The 16,293-nt window shown below is 52.2% G+C and overlaps 1 protein-coding gene across 1 annotated transcript in view; it reads right to left on the bottom strand.

The window, feature by feature from the left end:
* Nucleotides 1-10,430, bottom strand: part of GAS7 (growth arrest specific 7) — a 188,603-nt gene extending 178,173 nt beyond the window's left edge. Inside the window, exon 1 of the mRNA XM_081806008.1 lies at nt 10,106-10,430. Within this exon, the coding sequence (XP_081662134.1) occupies nt 10,106-10,288 (183 nt within the window). The 5' untranslated portion in view covers nt 10,289-10,430. The remainder of the gene's footprint in view (nt 1-10,105) is intronic.
* Nucleotides 10,431-16,293: the final 5,863 nt, after the last annotated feature.

The following is a 16,293-nucleotide window of genomic DNA, read 5'->3' as shown; positions in this document are numbered from 1 at the left end:
AGTCTTGAGGAGCACAGCTGAAGGTATGACCAGAAAATACTGAGCCTGAGACAGCGTAGAAACTAGGGCATCCTCCCGGAGTGAGAGCATGTCCACATATATTCAGCATGCTCCTTTCCTCCTGAGCACATGGTAGGACGGCGACCTACCACATTAGGTGTGCTTTGGTCAATGAAGTATGAGCACAAGTATCATATGTCGCTTCTGGGCAGAAGCTTTAGGGACCAGATGCTGTTTGACATGATCACCAGCAAGACTGCAGACAGTGGTGGCTCCTTCATCCTGGATCCTGGAGGGTCTCGTGGCCCCAAACCAACTTGCAACAGATGTGCAGCCTGAGAAGGAAGCAAACCTAGGTTGTTTTACTCACCGAGAGCAGGGGGTTGTTTGTCACAGAAGCATATCCTAACCCATCCTGACTGATACAGCACATAGCCCACGATGCCCGCATTTTTCTCAGAACACTTCTGCGACTCCCCATTGAGAAATGCTCAGATGCATCACTACCAGTGGGTAGGACTTCTCAAAAACCCCGAACAGGGGCGCCTGGGTGGCTCAGTTGGTTAAGCAACTGCCTTCGGCTCAGGTCATGATCCCAGGGTCCTGGGATCGAGTCCCACATCAGGCTCCCGGCTCGGCAGGAAGCCTGCTTCTCCCTCTCCCACTCCCCCTGCTTGTGTTCCTGCTCTCGCTGTCTCTGTCTCTGTCAAATAAATAAATAAAATCTTTAAAAAAAAAAACCCCGAACAGCATCACCTAATTCAACGACCCTCTTCGCTCTTCAGACTTCACTCTGCCAATTCCCTTATTTTCTCCTTTCCAGATTGCCTTGTGTATTTATGCTTTTATCTTATTGTGCCGTATGCTTTTTGGTAAGCTGCTTTAAATCCTCTTTGCAACAAGGTGATAGACAGATAGTCACACGTACAGATATACCAGACTTGGCTCCAAATGAATTTTGGCTGTTTCCAAAAAAAAAAAAAAAGAAAGAAAAGAAAAGAAATCAAAACCACCCCTCCTCCCCCAAAAGACAAAGATTTGCTATCACTGAGGATATTTAAAAGAACGTGGCCCTGGGCCAGCAAATACTCCTTCAACCTGTTCTCTCCACGAAAGGATACTTACAGAATGCATGGTACACACAGTCCCTGCTTTTAGAAAGCACTTCATTCCTGGACACACCATCACTTTTTGCCTTGTCATAAGGCGAGATATGAAGTATGCTAACTCCACGAAACATTTAGCATCATTGACCAAATTCTTTATTTTTTTAAATCCAGCTTCAATATAGTTATTGAGCCCCTTCTGCTTATCTGACCTCGTGCTAAGCACAAGTAAGACTTATTTTAACCAGTTCATCCTGGTTGGAAATGTTGTGGCCAAATTTTGCTCGAGTATTAGAAACAGTGCTGCCGCGGGATTCCTGGCACCCACAGCTTGCCCATCAGATGCTTCCTGAGCCCAAATTTCTAGAAATGGAATTGCTAGATCAGAGGGCATGAATATTGTAAAGGTTTTTAAAGTATATTGCCCAATTACCCTCCAGGGAGGGACGCCTGGTTGGCTCAGTCGGTTGGGCATCTGCCTTCGGCTCAGGTCATGATCCCAGGGTCTGGGGACTGAGTCCCACGTCAGGCTCCTTGTTCAGTGGGGAGCCTGCTTCTCCCTCTGCCTGCCGCTCTCCCTTCTTGCGCTCTCTCCCTCTGACAAATAAATAAATAAAATCTTAAAAAAAAAAAAAAAATACCCTCCAGGGAGCCTAGGACAATTTTCCTACACCATTCCTTGCCAATGCTCATTCTTTTTTAATTTTGACAGTTTTCATTAAAGCAAGTATCTTTTTAAAAATGTGCCACTCTTTGGGGTACCTGGGTGGTCCAGCTGGAAGAGCATGCAGCTCTTGATCTCGGGATCATGAGTTCGAGCCCCATGTTGGGTATGGACATGGCTTCCCATTCTTTGATTACTAGGAAGACTGAATACGCTGATGACTTTGCCTATCGTTTATTACCAAGTGACCACCCAAGGTCTTTGCCCATTCTCATATGGATGTGATCCTCTGTTTTTGTTTTCATAATTTATAAGAGCACTTTCTGCATTAAGGATATTAACTTTTTCCCGATTCGTATTTGCCTTTGCCTCTTGTTTTTAAGGAAGAGGTCTCTGGTGGCAGAATGGACGGACAATTCACAGATAAGGAGAAGACAGTAGGAAAAGGGTATCACCACCAAACTGCAAGAGGTGAGCCCCACCCCCAGAGTCAACCCACCAGCAAGTGCTTTTGACTCGACATGCACAATATACTCCAGATCCACCCACTTCTCACCATCTCCACTGCCACCTTCCTACCCTCTTCACGGCCAGTCTCCACACCACAGCCCAGATGAGCTTGCCAAAACAAATCAGAGCGCGCCCTCCCCTGCCATCAAACCACGGGCTTTCTGCGGCACTTGGAGAACTATCCACCAACTACGAAAAAGAAGGGATAATTATGCACTGTGCCACGACGAATCTCTACAAGGGCAATCATGTTGCCATATAGAAATCAGATTAGCATGTTGACCGCCTTAACCTTACACAAGGTCGTATATCAAATGGGCTCTTTTAAGATTTTATTTATTTATTTGACAGAGAGAGACACAGGGAGAGAGGGAACACAATGGGCCCTGTTTTTAAAAACCTTTAGAAGCTTGGGGGCGCCTGGGTGGCTCAGTCGGTTGAGCGACTGCCTTCGGCTCAGGTCATGATCCTGGAGTCCCGGGATCGAGTCCCGCATCGGGCTCCCTGCTCGGCGGGGAGTCTGCTTCTCCCTCTGACCCTTTCATGCTCTATCTCATTCTCTCTCTCAAATAAATAAGTAAAATCTTTAAAAAAAAAAAAAAAGATTTAGGGCGCCTGGGTGGCTCAGTCGTTAAGCGTCTGCCTTCGGCTCGGGTCATGATCCCGGGGTCCTGGGATCGAGTCCCACATCGGGCTCCCTGCTCGGCGGGAAGCCTGCTTCTCCCTTTCCCACTCCCCCTGCTTGTGTTCCCTCTCTCATTGTGTCTCTCTCTGTCAAATAAATAAATAAAAATCTTAAAAAAAAAAAAAAAAAAGAAAAAAGAAAAACCTTTAGAAGCTTGAAGTCAGCCAGGGCGGGAGTGTTGATACCCCAGAAATGCAAAGCTGGGGGAAAGAGCAAGAAATCCCAAATTATTTCACAGTACATTTCTTCTACTGTGCAGAATATTATAGCCTCTTATAGAAAAATAAAGTTTTATATACAAATATATGTATATATAGTGAGGAGGGCAGTGGGTACAACAACAAATATCTAGATATCCTGCCTCTCTGTCACATCCCCACCTCTCTTGCCCCTGCTCACTGCTTTCTAGAATATTCTGGGTCTCGCAAATGTATCACACATATACCCCTCTTGAAGGTTATTTGCATTCGTGGTGCCCTCTGCCTCAAATCACTTCTCCCCAGATACTCACATGGCTCTGCATCATCCAGATCTCTGCTCAGGTATCACCTCCTCAGAGAAGCTTCCCTGACGGTCTTATCGAACCCCCTCCTGCACCCCACAGCCCACTCCACCACAGTCCCCTGTTTTATTGGCCCCACGGTACTTAAAACTTATTTTTTTCTAGTGTACCCTCTCCCCAGCTAAGTGTAAGCTTCTCTTCTGTGTCTGTCACTACCTGTCCCCCAGCACTTAACCAAAGAGCTCACAGCCCATCCTAGACACTCAGGGTTTGTTGAAATGAATGAGTGATCGACTTCTGAACTTCTAAACTACATATAGCCCATAAGCTAAGGATGCCTTTTACATCTTTGAAGGGTTGAAAACAAAGCCAAAGAAGAAGAACACCGCTAGGGCCCAAGAAAACTGTAACAAAGTGAAATCTCGGTATCTATAAATAAAGTTTTATTGGAACTCAACCACACCCATTGGTTCTCGGATCATCTATGGCGGCTTCGCACTCCAACGGCAGAGCTGAGTAGCTGTGACAGAGCCCATATGGGGCACTTTCATGGCTTCTCACTGCTTCTGGCACTCGGCAAATCCCAGCAACGCAGCTGTAACTCCACTTTGCCTCTTGGCCCGCAAAACCAAAAATGTTTCCTAGCCCTTGACAGAAAAAGGATGCCAGCGCGTGAAGGAGGAGAAGTCTCTGAGAAATGTTTCTAAGGGAGAGGAGACAAGGCTCGCTAACTGAACGAACAGAAGAGAAGGTTAGGGGCGCCTGGGAGGCTCAGTCGGTGAAGCGTCTGCCTTCGGCTCAGGTCTTGATCTCAGGGTCCTGGGTTCGAGTCCCATATCAGGTTCCCTGCTCAGCAGGGAGCCTGCTTCTCCCTCTCCCTCTGCAGCTCCCCCTGCTTGTTCTCTCTCTCTCTCTCTCTGTCAAATAAATAAATAAAATCTAAAAAACAACAACAAAAACACACATACATCTTTATCAGATGGGAGACAGGGGAGATATGAAGCGTGCAGGGAGGAGGCAGTTAGTCCTCAGGAACCCACAAAAACCCCTCACAAGTCCATACACCTGTTGCACTTAGCCCCTCCACGCGGTCACCGTGTGCTCTGATCCCAGCAAAGGACAAGCCAGACCCCCCGCCGGCCACCCTTTCTACTTCTCTCCACAGGCGTCAACACCACCCACAAGTCTCACCACTGCAGGGAGAGAGGAATACACTAATTTTGCAATCAAGTAGAAGGCGGGGTGGGGGATCAGTCCTGGCATTCTGTTAGAAAGCCTGTCGTAAGCTGCCTTGCCACCACGAGTAATCAGGGCGCCAACTGCTGAGAAACCACGTCCCCCGAAGCAGCCGCACAGGGGTACAGGGCTTCCTGGTCTACCAACCCTCTCCTTCCTCCGGGCAAGTGGGGTCCCAGCACCTGTGCTCTCCAGTGAGGTTAGTCAGACCGTCGGATGAGAGCTGGCTTTTTTCCCAGGCTGGGAGAGCCCAGGAAGGTCAGCATCTCATTCACGTTCCTAGGTGGTAATGGGCAGCAGGGATTCACGTGGTGGTGAACACATGTCAGGGATTCCTGCCGACTTGTTGCTAAGGGAACTTTTGTGAAGATGCCCTGAATCCATAGAATCCGTAAGCCCTGCCCACCGCTTTGAAGTCCTGGGGAGTGGCCACTTGACCAGAGATGGGCACAGCAGCCGTCAGGGGGAGGCTCTCCCGAGCGGAGGCAGGCAGAGGGGTGAGCTGAAGGTAGATTTTCAAACAGCAGGAGCTGTTGGGGGCCGCGGCCCCCAAATCAAAGGGCACAATGACTTAGTGGCGATGGCAGAAAGCCTGTTGGGTCTCTTCGGTCACGGTCACATCCTCTGGGTGTCCCCAGCCCTCCCTCGTTACCGCTTTGTGAACAGAGCTGAAAACTGCCTTAAAAAAAAATCCTGCTGTGAGGGACAAGGTCACATCCACCTTAGGTAATTCTCACGTTCCAGAACTGAAAAGTCCGGGATTAAAATCAATTTGGGCAACGTAGCAAGCAGCTACTAGGTGTCAGGCAGCTCGGATACACTGTGTCTATTAATCACCAGCACCAAAGAGCCCCCCCCACCACCACCCACCCAAAAAGGCCGGCCTGCCATGCCAATGGCCCAGTGGACAGACCCAGGCTTTAGGGACAGGAAAATCTGGTTTCAAATTTGGCTGCAACATTGATCAGGTGGCCTTTATGAAGAAATCCCCGGCATCTTAAAAAAAGAGAGAGAGAAAGAGAGAGAGAGAGAATCTCCTCTGAGGATGGCAATGGAGAATTTTCTAGCAGAACAACAGCCAAGTCCCCTGCACTTTACCTCCCTCTGGGGGCTGTCTCTCTCTCTCGTCAGTCTGGGGTAACACCATTTCCTCTCTAATGGATCCCTGTCCCAGATGTGTTCTGCCTACCCTTCTGCAAAAGGGCCCGCGATGCACCTATTTCCACACCTGTATCCACACCTGTAGGCACCTTCCTCCCACACAGAATCCCAACTGGTCTTGTGACTCACTTTGCCAATAAAATGGGCCAGAAGGGATGTGCCAATTCTGAGCCCAAGCCTCAAGGAGGCCTGGTAATTTGCACTTTGCATTCCTGGAAGCCAGCCACCGTGGAAAGTCTCGAACTCCCTGCTAAAGAGGAAGGCCATGTGGAAGGGCCCTGGAGGATAAGACGCCATGCAGAGAGAAAGGCCCCCTTGGAAGAACACCAAGGCACCAGACATGGGAGTGAAGACACCATTTTGGAATTCCAGGCCAGCTCTGCCTCGGGGACCCCAGCCCCCGCCATCATCAGACTGCAAATGCATTACAGACGCCGAGACAGACCAACAGAAGAACCACCCAGCGGAGCCCGTCGACCCACAGCGACGTGTGAGGTAATAGGAAATGGGTGTTTTGCAACACGAAGTCTTGGGGTGGCCTGTTCCACAGGAATAGATGAACCATCGTTCCTCAATTATCCACAGCCCAGCCCAGCTCCCCAGCTCCGCAACTCTCTCTCACAGCCACACCTTGAAGGTTCAGGCAGCACATCACGTGAACCCAAAATGGGAGAACAGAAGGTGGAGAGAAGGAGACCGGGTTCAAGGGTGACCCCCTGCAGCCTCCCAGTTCTGCTGGCAAACAGGGTCCCACTGTTAGCGCCTCTGAGGTCTACACTCCACAGCCAGATGGTGGCTTCTAAGAACAGCACCTAAGTCAAGGAAAGCTCTGTTGTGTTTGCATTCCAATCTTATTTACCCCCAGAATTATTATTTCCCAAAAGCTCAGGGGGGGGGGGGGTTCTGCGGATGCCTTCCAGTATCTTCCAGGTCCCAAATTTCTTTTCTCCATTCAAGGTTAAGAGCAGCTCACCGGGAATTCCTGGCCCTCCACCCAGCGGACCTGCCCAGCCATGGGGTTCCCTCCTCCTGGTGCTGCTCTCCTCCTCTGGGAAGCTCCACCATCCCCTGAGGAGCCCAGACCCTTGCGGCCAGCCCTTGGCCCCACCAGGGTTCCACCCCCTTCTCCCCCTTGGGCTCACGATTTCCTGGAGGCCGCTTTCTGGAAGCCAAGGACATGCTGTACCCACCCTTCTACCATTTCCTTGGAGGCCTGACCCAACAGATTCCCCCCCAGGGAGCCAGAACCAGAATCTCCCCGAGCCGGCCCCTCCCCGGGGGTTGGCTGGCCTCCAAGGCAGACCTCTCAGCCCTGTCAAGAGTTAGCCCAGCTCCCCTCCGTGGGGTATGCTTCTGGCAAAGCCAGGGCCTCTCAGTTCCCCTTTCTTCATACGAACGAGAAAGAAATCCTCAGGGAGTGTCCATTTTGCATACCCTGCTCTCGACCGGTAGCACCCTTCCGCCGAGATGGGGCTTCTCGGTATCACTCTTTCCACCAGGGAGCCAAAGGTCCGCAGCACCCAGCTGTGCCCCCCACCATCGCACTCCTCCCCCAGGAGGCTGGTGCCGTCCATTCTGTCGGGACCTGTCTCCCCAACTGCTCCCCTGGCCTTCTGATCTCCACGCCCCCAGCAGGCTCAGGGCCAGGCACCTGCTGGCCCACCGCCCATGAGCTTGTCCACATCCAGGCCCCTTGTCCAGCTTCCTGGGTGCTGCAACAACTTCTAGCCTTGATGAACACCCGGCCGCTGCTTCTCCAGACTCCTGATTTCATAAACTGGCCGGCCAGCCCACCACCAGCGACTCCCTTGGGAGCTCTGCATTGTCGCCTGACCCAGTCTGGCTTTGAGGACTCACCCCACTCCAAGGGACCCTACCCACATATCCTCCGGCCCTCAGCCTGCGCGTCCAGCCTGCTCACCGACGAGGTTCCCAGACACAGAGGGCCTGATCTCCGATCTCCCGGTCCTGCCTCTGGAAACTGCACCTGCCTTGACCCTGAAAAGTCCCAGGGCTCAGGCCCAGCCCGGCCTCCACCCGCGGGAAAGCCAGCAGCCTTCCTGTGAAAGCAACCTTCAGGGTCAGCAGGAGAGATGCTGCAGGTGGGAAGGAGCAGGGCTTTCAACGCAGCCCCCGTGTGCAGCCTAGCCTCCCCTTCGGGATGCGGTCACCGGCACGCTGACCTGGAGGGCCGCACCTGCCCTTCGCCACAAGGATCCAGACCTTTCCCTCACTTGCCTTTTAGCACTTGAGCCCAACGCTGCCGTACTTAAAACAGATGCAGTCACAGAGGGGAACGTTCAGCCATCTGAGCCGCTGAGCCAACATGCAAGCATTACCCCTGGGGCAACTGCCTTCAGCTCTCAAGCTTGCCTGGGAGATGGGGACGGTGCCTTCCCCTTCACAGAGCGGTCAGGGGACCCCGGCGCCTAGTAGGTGCTCAAGAAATGGAAGCCCCTCCCAGCGGTAGGGCTCCCACAGATGGGCCCTTCGGGAGCACGTCACCTTTGGGAGTTGGTCTGAAAGCCCCTCACTAAGCACCGAAGATCTCCTAAGCTTGTACTCGCCACAGGCCGGTGATTAATCTACCCAAGACTGTCCCAGAGGATCACTCTGCTTGTCTCCTGGGTCTGGTTCACCCTCCCTTTCCCAGAGGAAAAAGCAGAGCCTGTCCCCTCTTGCAACACAGCCTTACCAACCCACCAGCCGCGCCCCCACCCAAAACACAGCTGGCTGCGTCCAGCCAGGGATGCTCCTCACCGGACAGACAGCCAACTGCCAAATTTCCACATCAGGATTTCCTGGAAAAAGTGTGGCCACCAGAGACTGAAACAGGAGTCTCTCCCACGGCTCCTGAGCCAGAAACCAGGAGGCTGCAGGTCCTCCTAAGAAGCGATACACTTGCTTTCTTGCACATCTGAATCCCCGGAAAGGAACTGGGGACGCTGAGGGACACACCTGAGCCTGTCCAACGCACGCACGTTTCTCAAAACACAGAACCACGAGGGTTCTGGAACCTACTCTTTTGCCAGGCCACGAAATCTCTTGCAGCCTAAATTTTGCTCGAATGCTAGTAACCCATTTAGGGGGGATTTTGTACCTCTAGGAGGCCAGGCTCTCATTCTGGTACTATTTCCATAGGATATTTCTCAGCAAACTCACCCATAATCACTTAGCCCCATCCATCTATCCTTCTTGTTTTCTTTCTATCCTTTTTTTTTTTTTCCTTTGAGTCCCACCCAGCAATTTCTCTCGAAACTTGCTACTCTGTTCTTTGTGAAGTAGGTCAGGGGTCAAATTATAAATAAATTCAGCCTCGGTGATTTGGGAGGTGTTTCTGCAGAACGTTTGATACATAACTAACACAGTTGTGGGTAAACCGCCCATTGAAGTCTGTACAACGATCCTGGGGTTGGGCAGCTTTTTACGAAACGGGATGTCCTACGAGGTCACTCCTCCACCCTCCCCCGCCCCCACGGACTTTTGAAACTTCGGAGCCCACTCCGGCTGTGACCATGAGCTCAGCGATTAGAAGACAGGGAGGCCTCCCAACTGTCACCCAGACAATAAACAGCCAGCCGACTTGGCTCAGCAGGTCCTGTGCAGTCCTGGGGGCAGGCCAGAACCCCAGGAACAGGCCACTCTTAGGCTCTGGACCTTAGCCTGGGGAAGCTGGACCAGGGGAGGGGCGCTGCGGCACCCCTGGATCGGGCGGGCGGCTCGGGCTGGTGGCCAGCCAGACTCAGCTGACCAGCAAGTGGGCGGCTCCGAGGCGGCCAGGCAGCCTGACCCGGGGCAGCACGACCGTCCACGGGTCGGCAGGCTCCGGGCTCCGGGGCCCGATCGATGCCACTTTTTTTCCAATCCCGATCTTCGGCGCGTCTTCCCTAGACCGCCGGACTCCTCAGCCCTCGGCCGGCCCCTGCCACCGCCTGGAGCGCGCCCGCCGGCTCCAGAACTCACACAGGCAACAAGTTCTCCTTCCTCAGGGCGGCCACGATGTGCTCGGGAGGCCCGGCACGGGGGGGCGCTCCGGGGGCGATCCCCGCGCTGCCCAGCCCGGAGGGGCGCCCGCTGCCTCCACCGCCCGCAGGGTCGGGCGCGCAGCGGCTGTCCCCCCCCGGGCCCGCGGCGCCCCTGGGACAGGGGCGGCTCCGGCATCCCCGGTGCGGGCAACAGGTACGCGGGCGCGCCGAGCAGCGCAGCCCCGGGTCTTCCGGCCCCCGGCCCTCGCCCCTTACCTCCAGCAACTGCACGTAGCTCGCCGGGAACCAGCCGCGGAGCCCGTCCTCCTTCTCGCCTTCCCACCAGCCGCCGTCCGGGACCTGCAGCAGCGTGATCAGCTCGCCCGCGGCGAAGCGCAGCCCCTGGCCGTGCCGCTCCCCGGAGAACGGGTACAGGGTCCGGCAGCGGGCGCCGGACATGGCCTTGGCGCCCGGGCTCACAGCGCAGCCTGCATCCCTGCCGAGCCCCGCGGGCTGGGCAGCGGCTCCGCGGGGTCCCAGGCGCCCGGCGCTCCGGGCTCCCGCGCTCTGGGCGCGCGCCGTCTCGGGGGTGCGCGGGGGGTCCCCGGCCAGGCGGGGGACGCGCGCTCCGCGCAGGGCAGCGGAGACTCGCAGGCTTCGCGGAGCAAGCGGCGACGCCCCCGGGCCCGGCAGCTCGCAGATCCAGCTCTGGGCTGGGGGGCGGGGCTCAGGGGGAGGAGACCCAGACGCCGCGGGCTCCGGAGACAACTTCCCGGGGACGCGGAGCGCGGGCTGCGGCCGCGAGGGCCGGCCGGGGCCGGGGCCGCCCGGGCGCGCGGAAATGCGCAGCTCCCGGGGGAGGTGGGATCCGGAGCATGGCCGGGGGCCCGGCTCGGCGGCGAGGGAGCGGCCGGGCGTCCGCGGAGAGGGGCTGGCGGCCGGGTGGCCGAGCGGGGACTCGCGCCGAGGCGAGGGGGCGGGACGGGGGCTGAGCCAGGGCGGCCACGCCCGCCGAGGGCTGGGCGCTCCCTCGCCGAGGGGGCAGGTCGCTGGGGAGGGGTCTCGGCGCTCACACCCCCGCCTCCGAAAGCCGCTGGAACAGAAACGCCCTTCTGTGCGGGCTTTGTGGGTCTGGTGGCGGCGGGCGGGCGGCGGGCGCCTCCTCCGGGGTGCCTGCGAGGGAATGTGTCTGTGGCCGCCACTGTCGGGCTTGAACCTGGGGTTGAACTTGACTCACCGGAAACTGAACAATGGGTGAAGGACAGGTTTGAAGCCTGGCGCCAGAGCCGGGAGGCCGGGTGGCTGTGCGTTACGCTGGAGGGACCGAGCGGGGAGGAGACGGAGTTGGGAGCAGGCCGATGAGGATAAATGGCGGGGGGGGGGGGGAGGTGAGAGGAACAGCCCCCACCGCTTTGCATGCAAAGGGGAGGCCGGCCCCCGGGTACCAGTCCTCCTGCAGTCCAGGCCGGCCAGGCTCTAGAGGCCTGCACTCATTTACTCAGTCAACAAACCGTGGGGGGCTGCCACACCTTCCATGCCGTGAGCCAGGTACCTCCAAAGATCATCTGGACAGGTGCCTGCTCTCCAGGGACCAGAGGACCTGGATGCCGAAGAAACGACCTTGAACCGAGGCTTTAGAAGTAAAAGAAAGTGGATGTCTTCGTTAGCCTACTCTAAAGGAAAACTTCAAGTCTTATTTCCTAAGCTGTAAATAGCTGGACCCTTTAATCTCTCTGCATGCTTCAAATGGCCTCCCCTTAGATCCTGCTCAGTAATCTTCCTTGGCTCCCTGTTGCCTATTAAATTAAGTACAGACTTCTCAGCCTGTGTCCTTCAGACTCTCTACAATACCTCCCCTAGCCTCATCTCTCATGGTGTTTGCCTGGATACCTCCCTTACAAAACCAGTCTGGCTGGGCTACAAGCGCCTTAAGATCTTGCCTTATGGGTGGGCTGGGCTACAAGAGCCTTAAGATCTTCCAGTGGTTTTCAATCCTGGCTGCACATTAGAATCACCTGAGTAACTTTTTTAGATGCTGGTGCCCTGGCCCACCCAAGCTTTGGAAAATCCACCTTGAGCCACAGTCTGCGTTTAAGCCGTTTTACCTTGAACCGCCTCAGCCTGGCCTCCGGCCACAAGCAAGCAGACAAATGCAGATTGCTTATAATAGCCCATCGATTGCAAATGCACAAACCCTTGCTTGGCTAGAAACGGGGAAACAAACTCTGGACCACAGTCATCACCACGGGGCGTCGCTTAAAGCAGAGCTGCAAAATTTGATATAGGGGGGCACCTGGGTGGCTCAGTTGTTGGGCTTCTGCCTTCGGCTCAGGTCATGATCCCGGGGTCCTGGGATCGAGTCCCGCATCAGGCTCCGTGCTCCGCAGGGAGCCTGCTTTTCCCTCTCCCACTCCCCCTGCTTGTGTTCCCTCTCTCGCTGTGTCTCTCTCTGTCAAATAAATAAAATCTTAAAATAAAAAATTGATATAGGAATCAGTCACTAAAAGTAACTGACCTAATCAGTTACAAGGGCCTCAAATTCCTTGTATCGGGAAGGATATGTGACTGTTAGCAGACTGACCCCAGGTTTCATATCTGATGATAAGGCCCAACTCAATTTAGGACAGCCAGTCCAGAGCCTTCTTGCAACTCCGAATCTTCCATGGTGCCTGTTAGCCACCTGGGACCCAGTTTGGCTTTTGAGAAATCTCAGCCTACAGGGCATCCCAAACATTCCAGCTCCAAGTGACCGGCCCCAGATGATTCTGCAGCACCAAGATTGATAATGGCTCGCTGGTTGATACCTAAGGTCAGTCTGGGCAGAATTGACTGGCCTAGCAGTCAGGGGAACTCCTGTCCCTGATCTCTTATTCATGAAGTAACTCGGACAACACCAGAATCCAGTAGCTGGAATATGGGACTTGAGATGGTTAAACGCAGTCAGTAGCTCCGTGTGTCCTCTCTGGCCTCCCTGTACTCAAACCTCAGCTCTGCCATTTTCTAGCTGTGTGCCCTTGGGCAACTAACTCAACCTCTCTGAGCTTCATTTTCCTCACCATTAGAAGATGGTAGTAGTGTCTGTATCATTGTTTTTAAGAGGATTAAATAAGTAAAAATGTAAACTATGCCAATATCTGGCATATTAAGTACTCAAATATTAGCAGTTATTATCGATCTAGTCCAATGGTCCTGGTTGTTTATTATCTGACACTTTTTTCGAACTAACATTTCCAAGGCAATAATAAGTGGGAACTTTTATCTTTGGGATGCCATAAATGTTAAAGGAACACACTCTGGGTTTCTGTTTTCTCACAAGATCTTGAAGGAAAGATGAGTTTCTCTCTCATCTATTATCCCTCTCCCTTGCCTTCCTCCTCCCCTGATCTTTTTTTTTTTTAAGATTTTATTTATTTGTTAGAGAGAGAGCGCGAACACAAGCAGGGGGAGTGGCAGGCAGAGGGAGAAGTGGGACTCAATCCCAGGACCCCAGGATCATGACCTGAGCCAAAGTCAGACGCTTAACCGACTGAGCCACCCAGGGGTCCCTCCCCTGATCTTCTATTACTATCTTAAAATTCTATTTGAAATCTTTACTTATTTAACTTCTTTGAAACTAAATCTTATTTTACTGAGTAGTCTCTTAGTAACTCAGGGGAGGGAAAGTACGTTTGGTTTTTTTTTTGTTTTTTTTTTTAAAGATTTTATTTATTTATTTGACAGAGAGAGACACAGCGAGAGAGGGAACACAAGCAGGGGGAGTGGGAGAGAGAGAAGCAGGCTCCCCGCCGAGCAGGGAGCCCGATGTGGGACTCGATCCCAGGACCCTGGGATCATGACCTGAGCTGAAGGCAGTCGCTTAACCAACTGAGCCACCCAGGCGCCCGAAAGTACGTTTGTTTTAATTCCTATCTTCCCCTCTTAAAGACCAACACTGAGTCTTGCAAAAAAAAAAAAAAGTAGTCATTTGGTACTTCCTGAATTCATTTTGCAATATGAGCAGGTTTGAACCCCTGCTTATTTTCAGATTTCCCATATTGTCAAGTTACTCCATAAACACATGTGTTGGGACATCTGGATTAGACTATAAACTCCTAAAAGCAGGCTTTAGTCTCTCTTTCTTAGCTTTCTCTCGACTCTGTGCATTTATTTGATAACTATGGGCTGGCGGGGATTTTTCTATCCAAGACAGTCTTCGATGCCTTTCCATCATCAGCCTATGGATGGCAGAGAAATATCAGGGTTTCCGTTTCTTAAAAAAGTTAAACACAAATTTGCCATATGACCCCAGCAATTCCCTCCTAGGTATCTACCTAAGAGAAATGAAAACAAACGGCCACACAAAAACTTGCAGTGTTCACTATTTAGAATAGCCAAAACGTGGAAATAACGCAACTATCCATCAATTGATGAATAGATCGACAAGACGTGGTAGACCCATACAGTAGAATATTCTTTTTTTTAAGATTTTATTTTTTTATTTGAGAGCGAGAGCATGAGCAGGGTGGAAGGGGAGAGGGAGAGGGAGAGACAGACTCCCCGCTGAGCAGGGAGCCCAACGTGGGGCTCAATCCCAGGATCCTGAGATCATGATCTGAGCCGAAGGCAGACGCTTCACCGACTGAGCCACCCAGGCGCCCCCATACAATGGAATATTCACTCGGCCAAGAAAGGACCAGAGTCCTAACACAGGCTACAACATGCAGGAACCACAACGACATTACACAAAGTGAAAAAAGCCAGATACAAAAGGCTACATATTGTGGGGCACCCGGCTGGCTCAGTCAGAAGAGCATGCAGCGCTTGATCTCAGGGCGTGAGTTCAAGCCCCACATTGGGTATAGAGATTACCAAAAATTAATTAATTAATTAAAAAAAGTTCCATATTGTACGATTGCATTTAGAAGAAAATCCCAGAAAAAGCAAATCTATAAGAGACGGTAAATAGGGGACACCTGGGTGGCTCAGTCGTTAAGCGTCTGCCTTCAGCTCAGGTGGTGATCCCGGGGTCCTGGGATCGAGCCCCGCATGGGGCTCCCTGCTCCGCGGGAAGCCTGCTTCTCCCTCCCCCACTCCCCCTGCTTGTGTTCCCTTTCTTGCTGTGTCTCTCTCTGTCAAATAAATAAATAAAATCTTAAAAAAAAAAAAAAGAGACGGTAAATAGATTAGCAGTTGCCCCGGGGTTGGGGGTAGGAATAGGGAATAAGTAAATGGTCCCGAGGTTTCTTTTTGGGGTGACGACAATGCTAAAATTTAATTGTGGTAATAGTTGCACAACTCGGGAAATCATTGAATTGCACACTTAAAACAAGGAAAGGTTTTGGTATGTAAATTATACCTCAATAAAGCTGTTACATAAACCAAAATGTAGACAAGGATCTATAAAGGCCTCATTCATTCGTCAAGGGTCCCCGCCTCCTTTTCCGTGCTCATTCATTCAACAGCAACCTGAACAACAGAACTGTTAAACCCAGACTAGGAGATGGACAATGTGCTGGGCTTGGGGCTAGAGAGACAAACATAGCCGTATAAATAACGAATTCCTGTAGGTCAGTAGGAAAAATATGGGTGACTCCTTAGGGAAAAAAAAAAAAAAAAAAGGCAAAAGACTTGAACAGACATTTCACAAAAAAGACCCCCAAATGGCCAATACTAACAACAGCTCAAAAGGTGCTCAACCTCGTTCATCATCAAGAAAAGCAAATCAAGGGGCACCTGGGTGGCTCAGTCGTTAAGCGTCTGCCTTCGGCTCAGGTCATGATCCCAGGGTCCTGGGATCGAGCCCCGCATCGGGCTCCCTGCTCGGCAGGAAGCCTGCTTCTCCCTCTCCCACTCCCCCTGCTTGTGTTCCTGCTCTCGCTAACTCTGTCTGTCAAATAAATAAATAAAATCTTTAAAAAAAACAAAAAAAGAAAAGCAAATCAAAATCCTAAGGAGGTCGCAATATACACCCATGAAAATATAAAAACAAAATAGAAAATGTAGTAAGTATGGTTGTATTTATAAATAAAAATAGAAATTTACAAAATGTATGGTAACTATCAAAACAAAAGAGAAAATGCCACACACTGAGGAGGACCCAGCAAACTCCTACACTGCTGGCGGGAGCCTGCTGGAAATTGAGATATTCAGCAAAGCTGATTCATAGCATCCTCTATGACTCATCAAGTCCCCTGGTAGGTATATGTCCAACTGAGATGTGTTCATATGTTCACCGAGAGACATATACAATGTTCATAGCAGCAATATGCATAATAGCCCGAAGCTGAAAACAGCCCAAAGTCCATCAACAGTAGAGTGGATAAGAGTGGATAAGAGTGGCTGGCTCAATCAAAAGGAATGAGATCTTGCCATTTGCAACGACGTGGATGGAACTGGAGGGTATTATGTTGAGTGAAATAAGTCAAACAGAGAAAGACATGTATCATATGATCTCATTGATATGAGGAATTCTTAATTGCAGGAAA

This window comes from Leptonychotes weddellii, chromosome 15, assembly GCF_054177405.1.
Source record: "Leptonychotes weddellii isolate Sample4059 chromosome 15, ASM5417740v2, whole genome shotgun sequence".
In the NCBI taxonomy this organism is placed as follows: Eukaryota; Metazoa; Chordata; class Mammalia; order Carnivora; family Phocidae; genus Leptonychotes; species Leptonychotes weddellii.
This window is presented reverse-complemented; position numbering and strand designations above follow the sequence as displayed.